The sequence below is a fragment of the Lontra canadensis genome, unplaced genomic scaffold (genome assembly GCF_010015895.1).
Source record: "Lontra canadensis isolate GAN:19392208 unplaced genomic scaffold, GSC_riverotter_1.0 scaffold31, whole genome shotgun sequence".
NCBI classification, from domain to species: domain Eukaryota; kingdom Metazoa; phylum Chordata; class Mammalia; order Carnivora; family Mustelidae; genus Lontra; species Lontra canadensis.
In genome coordinates this window covers 10,057,752-10,069,022 of record NW_022631025.1, presented here as the reverse complement: position 1 = coordinate 10,069,022, position 11,271 = coordinate 10,057,752, and the positions used below count along the sequence as shown (strand labels likewise).

Here is an 11,271-nt window from a genome sequence, read left to right as displayed (position 1 = left end):
CTGACTTTCTTCTCCCTTCTTTCCTCATTTGTCTGGGGCCCGTTTTTTCCTTAATTACAATCCACATACATCACAGACAGCCTTAATTCCTTTCCAGAACAGAGTATTAATGAAAAATGGGTGGGGTAGGCACTAGTGCCCCATTGGACATACTGTGGGACCTTATGGGGAACAGAGATCCTACTGGTCTGCACCACTTAATGTACCACAAAATAAATGCTAGAGCCAAATGACAGCTCAGCTCCTGATGAAAAGCCCCCTTTCCCTTCCCTGGCTTTGCAGAAAAGCTCATTCAGGTAGTTCAAGGACACAGGCAAACTAACTCATCTTATAACCAATGAATTTTTTTCCATCCATAAAAGGAGACTTTTGTTTACCAAATACACAGATTTGAGTCAGTGTCTTCAGGACTGCTCAGAAATTCATCGTACTGCACTAAATGGTTTATAAATTATAGCACCAAGACTGATAAAGACAACATCAAGGACATTATTACCAATACAACTGTTTTGAAAAAGTTGAATTTATAACAACTTAAAGCTAATCACCTTTGTAGAAATTCACATTATAAAAGACTCTTAATGGAAACCAAGATTCTTCTCCTTTCCTAAATTCAGTGTACTTTTAATTCATACAAGCCTAAATTCCTAGGCTGTCTTGTTTAACTTCTAAACATATTTCACCCTTTAAAGAGTGAATGTGGGAGTACAAATTGATGCAACTTTTCTAGGAAGAAATCTGGCAGTAAACATTAAGAGCTTTAAAAATGTTCCTTATGCTTTTGCTCAGTAATTCTACTTCTGAGCAACTACCTGCAGAAAAGGATTAAAATGCTGATCATTGATGTACAGAAATGGATTACACACAGAGGTACATTTCATGTAAAAGAGACAAAAACTGGAAACAATCCAAACTACCAAAGATAGCGGAATCGTCTAGTTATGAAGTCATAGGATGTACTATTCTGCAGTTACTAACAATGATGCATACCTGAGTTTTAACTATCTGTGAGAAACGTTCATGATAAATGTTAAATAGAAAAGTTAGAAAACAGGCGCCTCGGTGGGTCAATTGGTTAAGCATCTGACTTTTGATTTTGGCTCAGGTCGTGATCTCTAGGTTGAGGGGATCAGCTCACATGGTGCTCCACACTCAGCAGGGAGTCTGCTTGTCTCTCCGCACCCCCTCCCGCGCCCCATGCTCACCCTCTCTCTCTCATGAATAAAATCCTTTAAAAAAAAAAAAAAAAAGGAAAACTGCAAATACAGTATTTGCACATACAGACATCCTAATTATAACACATACAGACATCCATAAATATGTACTCCAAGGAAATGCACTAAAATTGTCTGAAGGATGAGATGATGGGTAAGTTTCATTTTCTTTTCCACATGGGTCTCCATTTTCATCTTCAGCAATGAGTGTGCTCGCATTTCATGATCACTAATTGAAATAAAAGTTGCTTTTAGAAGTAGAAACTAGTGGAGATATCTCCCACAAAGCAAATTATTGATTGCAATATCCTCCTTTTTATTAAATTATAAAATTTGTCAATACACGCACTTTTAGAAATACAGTTTTCCAAGTATCTGCTTTTGTGGAGCACATGATTTTAAAGAAACAAAAAATTTCTATACCAGTTTCTTGGTCTTCAAGCTACTGAGCACTGGTAGCTGAACTACCACGTATAGCTACTATATATACAGTCAGATTTTATTGAAAATATTACAAAGACAAATGCCTTGAAAAGATAACACAGTACAGAGAAAACCATAGCTATTAAGCTGATATAAAACTTTAGTCAAAACGTTTTTAGTCCATTATGGCTTTGCATAAAGCTTCAAAGGAAGAAAATTTAAGACACTTCTCATCAAAGGCACTTAGAATTGTAATAAAATACTTCTTTGAATTTAGTTTGAGCCCAACAGTATTTTAATTTCTTTTCCACATTCCATCTCATTGAAACAGTCCTCGAAGGCAGATATTAATGAGGGAAAATAGTTCACTTCTTAATATACATGTTAAAAATATGCAAACAGAATTAATACAGATTTTGGTCCACTGAGAAAGGTAACAGTATCAGACTGTAGTGTTTTTCTTAATTCTGAGCAAAAAGCCATAAACTCCCAAGACCCAGTTCCACAAACAGAGCCTTCAGTTCTTAATCTGCACTGGCTGCCCCCTGGGCTCCCCGTGAGGAAATGGGAGTTGAGGTCCCACATCTCCACAGTGTAGTTAAACTAGAAAGAACCATCCTGTGGCTCAGTGGGGTCGCTGCTCTGAGGTCGTGGCAGCGGAGAGACAGAAGAGTCAATTCGCCGTCCTCTATAATTCTGTGTCCCGGTACCGGGAAGCCTGGCCGTAGTAGCCGCGCTTTGAGTGTTCTGAGAGCTGCTGGCGGTATTCCTCCTCGTCGGCATCACTGCCGTAACTGCCTCTGGGATCCTGATAGAGTCTGGAAGGACCCTTCTGGGGCTCAGGTGGCCTGGAACTAACAAAGTGAGAGTGTTAAATGCATCCCACAGCTCATCCAGGGCTTCTGACTGCCCTGTGGGAACGCAGGCATGTGCCCGGACTGATCGCAAATCTCTGAGACACATGCCACACTTTGCTGACAGACCAGGGCCACTTTTGGCCCTGCTTCAGGTTCATCGTGTGGGAGTAACAGGTTGAGGCCAGTGCCGACTGGGGCAGTGAGTGAGGAAGCCAGCCCTGTGCTCCCTGACGTAAGAATTCCCCTACTGGACCAAGGGTGTCTTCCCACCCCTGTGTCTTTGGCTACAAGTTCACCCAGTAGAGTGATTTCTCTTCTAGTTTCAGTCAACTAGGGGCCACCTGGTTGGCCATGGTTCAGTTGTTAAGAAGTATGCCTCTAGTTTTCTATTGCTATAAAACTAGACTCTAGCTTCCAGTCAGATTGGCCACAAGAAAATGTGACCTTTTTTTTTCTATCCTTGGAAGCAGGAACAATCCAGTATAAAAATACTCCCATAATTCCTGATGCTTATGTAGCATTTTAAATATAAAGCATCTTACCAACACTGGTCAACTGATTGTCACCTTCCCTTAAGACCTCAGTTCAGGGGTGCCTGGGTGGCTCAGTGGGTTAAAGCCTCTGCCTTCAGCTCAGGTCATGATCTCAGGGTCCTGGGATCGAGCCCTGCATCAGGCTCTCTACTCAGCAGGGAGACTGCTTTCCTTCCTCTTTCTCTGCCTGCCTCTCTGCCTACCTGTAATCTCTGTCAAATAAATAAATAAATAAAATCTTTAAAAAAAAAGACCTCAGTTCAGCACAAGTGGCCTGACTTTGCTACGTGTTGCAATGGAATTAAGGAGCTTGACTAAGAATCCGAATATATTAGTGACAAAACAATTAAGTGTCTAAACCCAGGAATTTTTCTCATGTGCTATCTCAATACAATGTAACATATCTGTGCTTCAGTGTGACAAAGGGGACTAATTTGAATGTCAGTGATTACACTTTGTCAGTTTTAGCAGATAAGCAAAATTACTACGAAATTTTGACTGTATAATGTTCATAATTTGATTGAGTAAGGAGGTGTCTGAGTGGCACAGTTGTGTCCAACTATTGGTTTCCGCTCAGGGTCCTGGGATTGAGTGCGCTCAGTGAGGAGTTTGCTTGAAATTCTGTCTCCCTTTCCCTCTGGCCCCTCCTGCTTGTGCTTTCACTCTCTCTAAAATAAATAAATCTTTAAACTTTTTTTTGACTGAATAAGTAAGGGAAATAGTTGGGGAGGGGAAAAAAAAGTCTTCTTGTTACACTGAGATATAGGTGAAAAAATTCTTTCTTAGGAGTCCAAATCTTAGACCAGCCCCCTTTCTAGACTTAATACTGCTGAGCAGCCCTTACCTTGTGTGCTGGGAAAGGCCAGGGTCTGGCTTGTGTGTTTTGATTGGAACTGCATAGATATCAGGATGTTTCTGAGCAATTTCAATCTGTGGTAATTAAGGTGGGGAGGGAAAAGAACGAAAAGGGAAGAATGAATGATTGCTGAGTGGCTTGCTGGTTTCTTGTTGGTTCCCTTTCCCAATCCCATTTTAAGCAGAGGAGAAAAAATAAAAGCAACTCTCTAGTTTTTATGGTTGTATGTGATGGCCTAGTATTACATATCAAATAAGAAAAATGTTTAAAAGCAATGAAATTCTGCCACATGCTAAAACAAAGACAAATACCATGTGATTCCATTTAAATGGCTCCTAAGTCGTCAAATTCATGAAGACAGAAAGTACGGTGATTACCAGGGACAGAGGAAGTGGGTAATGGGGAGTTTCAGTGAGGAGAGATGAACAAGTTCTGGAGATGGATGGTGGTGATGATGGCAGAACACTGTAAATATACTCAATGCCATGAACACTTAAAAAATAGTTAAAATGGGAAAAAATGGTTAAAATGATAAATGTTATATGTATTTTACCACCAAAACAACCAAAACAAAAGAAAAATGCTCAGAAGCACTGCACTGTTGCTATAACGGACTTAAATGAAAAAAAAAAACAAAAAACAAAAAAACCTCCCATATTCACTGGGCAGAATATGTTCATGAGTCTTGACTTATATTCTTCTTTGACTTTTGAAAGGTTAGATGTGCATATGGTACAAAAATTCAAACAGTATCAAAAAGTACAATCTGTGGGCCTTTCATTTTAGCATCCAAGGTTTGCTTGGTTTCTATGGCAAATCTGGGAGCAAATTAAAATTCAGTTACCAAACAAATACAACAAATGTTTTCATGAGAACTAACTTCAGAGAGGCACTGATTCTCTTGTCATACTTTCCCGTTCCCGAACCTGATAGAAAGTTCTGAGGTATGAAAAGAATCTTTTTCACCTATACTGTTAGGCTTTCTTGATGAGAAGAAAAAGGGACACAGTGATAGCTGGCAACCTGGAAATAACATAAACATAGCATGTGCCTGTGGTATCAGGCATGTGAACATCCTTTTCATGTCTATACCAGTGGAAAAAAAAAAAGGACTGCAAATCATTATATGAAATGAAACTTAACATTTTTACTGTTGACATACTAAGGTAATCTACTGGTTTAAAAATAATTACCCTTGCACTCTGTGCTTCTTGGAGCTCTTGCATTCTCTGTAATCTTGCCTTGTGATCCATCTTCTCAAATATTTTTACTTTGCCCAGGACAGACTTGGGAGTGCCTTCTTGTTCCTCACTGCCCTCTCCCACCTCTTCACTCTCTGGGGGAGGCACAGGAGTGGAGGGCTTCAATATAGACCTTCCCAAGGCAGGTTTTGCTGCAACAGGAGGGGGACAGCCTTTGGTAGGTGCCCCGGAAACTTCATTACCAGCAATGACTGAGGGGTTTGACTTATATTCATGGGATCTGGAGAAGTCAAAGGATTCTTCTCTGTTCTGGATTTTGGCCTGCAGAGAACAATGAACAAATTTTTACCTTGGGCTTTCAGTTTATGTTCAAATCTGTATTAGTGATTTAATACACACTCCCATTTCCTGATCAGTTTCCAGAGGTAGTCAACAAATACCATTCTGACAAGAAATCAAATACTGCAGGACAAACAGCCACTGGATGGGCATCCTAAGCCCTACCCTGCTTCCTAGAAAAAAAATATTAAGAGCACTAGGAAACCAGAGGGTATTGAGGAGCGGCTGGGAGGCCTGCGAGTGTAGAGGCAGATCAGACCTACTTTTGTACTAGAGGAGATTAAAATCAGTATCTTGAAAAAGACTTCAGAACAAGTCAAGGGGTTTAGGATTGAAGAGTGGGATCCTGAGTTCATACACTAAGGGTGCTTGCCCTACCCCAGAGGGAAGGTCTCTGCTCAGCCATGAATGAGACTGGAGCAGGAAGGGCAGCATATAATGCTAATGGCCACTTTTCCTTCATACTTCAATCCTAAGCCTGTTTGTACATTTTCAGTGATATATCTTATGAGGCTACTGTTTCTGACAGATTACATAATCACTGATTACTTTCTTCCTATCTAAAGTATTGAGTTAAATGGAGAAATTTTATTGGGTTATTAAGGAAAGCCTTTATTTATATAGAATTGATTCAGAAAGGGGGTAAAAAAATCATATGACATATACCATGTCAATTCTTATTGATTCTGAGTAATGATATAATTTAAAAATAAATTAAGCTGTCTTGATAATGAGAGGCATCATAAAGAGTGGTGGTGATTGTTTTCTTTAGTAAATAAATCATCAATCAGGGATTTTCTAGATCTATATTTATATCTAAATCAGATTGTGAGCAGAAAACTTTAACTGAAAAAGAAAAGCAGATTCTGAGATCAGTGCTTCCGGACATTCAGTATTTGTCCAACTTTTACTCTTGATAGAAAAAAGGTTTTGAAATAAAAAACAAAATAATGAATGAATGAATAAGTGTATAAATAAATAAATAAAATATCAACAGTTCTAAAACCTTATGTTCTCCTAAAACTGCCCTTCTTTCTTTTTACTCTTCTCTACTTTCGGGGTTCACCCCACGAACCAAAAGACACATCTTAGTAACAAAAGAGTGAGCCAAAAACAAAACACCATCTCATTTGTGCTCTTCCTGGCTATGCAGGAAGCTGTCCGGGTATCTGCTTATTCTTCCTCCCCATCGTGGGCTTCCCAGCCACGTACCTTAGGCGGCTCTGGCTTGAATGCTGGGGGTGGGCTACTGTCCCTAAGTTGATCTCTGCTAGCAGCCCTCCTCATCTGAGCTCGTGGCTCTGGGCTGGGTTTCCTTATGCTCTACAAGACATAAAGGTTCATTCACAACAAGAAGATCCCAGCAAAGAGAAGAGAACGCTCATCTGCTTTGCTAGAGTTCTGCCAAGTTGCAAGATGTTCCGAAGTTGAGGTTCATAACTTGCACAAATCGGGATACTGACCCAGTGCTTCTTTACTGAAAAGGCAGATAGGTACTAGCATATTCCCATTAGCAAATGCTTTATATATATTTTTTAACTATCATCCATTGTAGTAGTCTCTTCCTTTAAAATAATCCCCCCCAAAGTTCTCCTAAAGTCTAAATCTCTTTTATCACTTAAAGCTGTTAATATTTTTAAGCCTTACCTCATCTACACCTTTAGACATTAGCAAGTTAATTTATTCTTTGAAACTTGTCCACTGGTATATACTAGATTTTTGGCCTTGGTGGGTTTTACCCCCACTTCAACTTATTTTTTTTGGTACTTTTATTTCATAAAGAATAAAACCATTCACCCAAATGAGCTGACTTGTTAAACAGAAGTCCACAAGAACAACTACTCAAATAGATGAATAACGTCATCTACATTATCCCAGTGCTCTCTGAGGTGGAGCTAATAACTGGTCCTAACTTAGTGCCTGTTGACACGATCTCTGGGATCACAGAAACTGTCTGTTCACTGGTGGATGCACAGTACACATGATCAGATGTATATCTGATCATAAACTCAATTAAAAAATTGAAGTACAAAAGAGAAGGAAACTGATGGGGAAATACTCAGGAGTTTTGGCAAGATTAGAAAGGTTAAAGGTAGGATAAGAAAAAGCAAGGATACCTAAAAGTACAAAGAGACCTAATCAAAGGTTACAAGTAAATACCACAAAATTATATTTAAAAATAATGTTCCATTTGTAATTTAGACAGCTGGCACATAGAGCTGTTTAGTGTATCCATCATGCTCGAGAACATCAGTGTGAGAGTGCTTATCACTCAACTTCTCCCAGCACTTAGTTCCTGTCTGGCTTTCCCACGGACCACAAATGCTATTGTACAGGCATCGACTTGGAATCAGAAACCCCCTAGAAGTCCTCTGTTCCAACTCTTAGGAATACCTTCCACAGCACCCTAAATAAACAGTTATCCAGAAGAATTCAAGTGAAACAGGAGAACCTCCTTTTCCTGCTCATGGCCTCACAGCCTGCGGCCTGCCTCACCTCACCTCCTCATGCTGCACCGGCTCCGAGGAGCGGGTGATGGAAGACACCGGTGGCTCCTCAGCTGGCTCATCCAGCTCATTGTCAGTGTAGGCGCCTCCTTCACCGTCGGTGTCTTCAAAGTCACTGATGAGGCGGCTGTCGCAACTCAGATAGTCTGCGCCCATGGCAGTTAAGTAGGACATGCGGTCTTCAGGGTCATCATCCATCCCTTCCATCTAGAGGAATTTGTTTCGGAGGGTCAGTGGGGTCATCATGGCTCCTGGGAGTGGGGACTCAAGAAAATTCCCAAGGGCACAGCCAAGTGACTGAAACTTTGACATGTTCTAGAAAGGGAAGTCATCTTTATTTTCCTTAAATCACTTGGCTTAAGATTATTATGTTAATTTTTGTGCAGGGATTCAAATTAGGAACCTCCATCCTATATACCTTACCACCATCCTATATCCCACTACTGAGCCATGCTTCCTCAAATTGTTATGCTTTTCTCCAAGAATTTGGGCTCCTTTCCAGCTTTTTCTGCTAATACTTGTCTCTTATAATAAATGTACACTGCCTGGTGCTACACACCTCTCCATTCCTCCATAAGATTCTCAAATCCTTGAGGAAGAAAGCTATGTCCTGTTCAACCTGTTCTCATAAAGGGAGTTAGCACAGAACCTCAGCAGGCTCTAAGCGCTCAGAAGATGCTAGACGCTTTGACTAAATATGCAGTTTCCAAAGGGCAAGACAAGGACTCAACAATCTAATTGGTAACTGAGTCACTTTCGCAACAGAAGCATCCTCTGACATCTCACAAACTAGTTCAATTCAGCTGGACTACAGAATACTAGCACCAAAGCCTTAGAACCACAGGAGATTGGTATAATTTCTTTGCTTCCTCCCTTCAGCAGAACTGTGGGTAAACTACCTGCATGAATGAGAAGCTCGCCAGTTTTAGAAGCCTACACAAGGTTTTGAGCATTCTCTTACCAACCTACTCGAATTCCACATTCCTAGGACACATTCTCCTCCAGTCTTCTAAGCAAATGATGCCAACTTTTCCTTTTTTAAATCAATTTTTAAATACCTTCTCCATGACCCTCATCCTCACCTCTCCCTTCCATGCTGACTTTCCCATATCCTTAGTAAGCTGTGGAGCTCAGCACAAGATCTTGTAAGCTCTGATTAGTGTGCTTGGAATACAACACTAGTTACTACGTTAAAAGTAAAAGGGAAGTGAATGTAGGGTCACATACATCACATTCTACTTTTCTTTGAAAAGTCTTAGAGAATTTATAAAATTCCAAACTTGATTAGCACATACACTGGAATCACTTCAAACGGCCATGGTGTTCTACATTCACTACCCTCCTGAGAAAAGATTGAGAACATGGACTCTCACCTCATAGCAAAGTATCTATGCCACATACCTTTCCTTCAGAGACCCAAACTGCTTCTCCTTGCTGATGCTGAATTGTGTCCTTCAAGCTGCCAAACCAGCTATCATTGGCTGAATTTAGGTTGATAGTAGCTTCAGAAATGTAAACAAAAGGTTTGCATCAATTTCCAGAGCAATGTTTATTAAAAATGCTACTTCACATAATTTTACTCATTTGTCATATTTGAATTAAAACTTTGGCTAATGCAAGAGAAAGTAAACACATATTTGAACAATAAATCCCTTTAGTTGAATGTAATTAAAACCATTACTGGTCTAGCTGTTGGGAGTTTACATTACAGATGAATGTTATAAAGCTAAAAATGAGTTACTTTTATTTCAGAATATCTATTTTTCAGAAAAGCTAAGTTTGTTTGTTTTTTTAAGATTTTATTTATTTATTTGAGAGAGCTGGGAGCCTGCTGGGGGACTTGATCCCAGGACTCCAGGATCATGACCTGAGCCAAAGGCAGTCGCTTAACCAGCTGAGCCACCCAGGTGCCCCAAAAGGTTAAGTTTTTAACAACTGTATTTTTAGGAGCAAAGAAAACACATCTAGAACAAATACAAAAGTACTGTATTTTAAAGATCGTTACCTAGGCATGTATGTTATAAATAAGAAAAACATACACAAATTTACTGTTGATATCTTCAAAAAAATATTAAAGGTAACATTTAAGTGTATGTAATTTTGATAGGCTTAAATATTTTAGAATATATATTCAGACTAACTCTACAAGGAATATATATTTTCTATTCAGAATGAAATATACCTTATATAACTACTATGCATCAGCAAGCACTTTTCCAAACCTTACATGGATTAGCTCATTTCTCGTTTATCCAAACTTTACAAAATAGGTATCACTATTGTCCCCATTTTAGAGAAGAGAAATTGACTCTTAAGACTCCACATTCGCAAAAACCCAGTTTATTATAGACCACTCTCTCCTGTACATTTGGAGAAATTACCTGTCAGTTTCGCCATTTCACCCCAGTGGTAAATAGTGCGTGTCTTTAACAAGAAAAGCCAGTGACAATAAAGCAAGAGTCCACTGTGGACATATATTCATCTACTCCCTCCCTCCCCAGGGTCAGATAGGTAGATGGTAAGCAGCATCAACTCGAAGAGCTATCATTACCCTCAGGGTGTTCTATCCATACAGTCCCCTCATGCTGCTCCCACAAAACTGCATGACCAAAAACTTGATTTAACCCTTTTAAACCCTGAATTATACCACATTTACAGAACCAGTCCCATATATAGCTACTGTACATATTCAGTTACTAAACATGCTACATTCTTAAATTATTTTACTTTTATAAGGAATACTAGCTAGCAGTGGTCTTCATTTCAGGAACTTAAGAAATTCTATTATGTGAAATTTTAAACATATACAAAGTAGAGAGAACATGAACTTGTCTACATTACCCACCTTGAAAAATTATCAATTCTTGGCCAGTCTTATCGACATCCCCACCCACTCTCCTCACCAAAGATTATGTAAGCAAACACTAGGCATCATATTAGGTCATCCATAAATACATATTAGGTCCATCCATGAATATTTTACTTAGTATTTTTAAATATAATCACAGTATCATTTATTATCCTTAAAATGGGAGTAATAAATCCTTAATCATACAGAGTGTTCAAGCTTCTATTTTGGGGATCTTTTTAAATAATGAAACCAAGTTCCTACCACTCTGTTAGTGCACACATGCATGGTAAGCAGAGAACAATGATAGAATCTAGATAGAGATGTGGGTGCTAGATGGTACACTGGGCTCAGTCACTGGCCTGTAGTTCCACACAAAAATCTGAACTCATCAAAGTGACCAATTTTTGCATGTCATGGATCTCTATGATCATTTTCAATCAAAATTAAATCTACAAATGCCATGAGTCTAATATCATTTTAGGATTAGTT

The 11,271-nt window shown here is 39.3% G+C and overlaps 1 protein-coding gene across 8 annotated transcripts in view; it reads right to left on the bottom strand.

The window, feature by feature from the left end:
- Window positions 1-1,509: 1,509 nt before the first annotated feature.
- The window catches only part of TJP2 (tight junction protein 2), a 92,795-nt gene continuing 83,033 nt past the window's right edge, over window positions 1,510-11,271 (bottom strand). For 6 of the 8 annotated variants that reach the window (XM_032866577.1, XM_032866573.1, XM_032866574.1 and 3 more), the window contains 6 exons: window positions 9,333-9,433; window positions 7,926-8,138; window positions 6,637-6,747; window positions 5,077-5,406; window positions 3,872-3,957; window positions 1,510-2,491 (listed from right to left, as the gene is read on the bottom strand). In XM_032866577.1, the coding sequence (XP_032722468.1) occupies window positions 2,326-2,491; window positions 3,872-3,957; window positions 5,077-5,406; window positions 6,637-6,747; window positions 7,926-8,138; window positions 9,333-9,433 (1,007 nt within the window). In that variant the 3' untranslated portion in view covers window positions 1,510-2,325. The remainder of the gene's footprint in view (window positions 2,492-3,871; window positions 3,958-5,076; window positions 5,407-6,636; window positions 6,748-7,925; window positions 8,139-9,332; window positions 9,434-11,271) is intronic. The other 2 variants (XM_032866576.1, XM_032866575.1) reach the window with 1 other exon arrangement.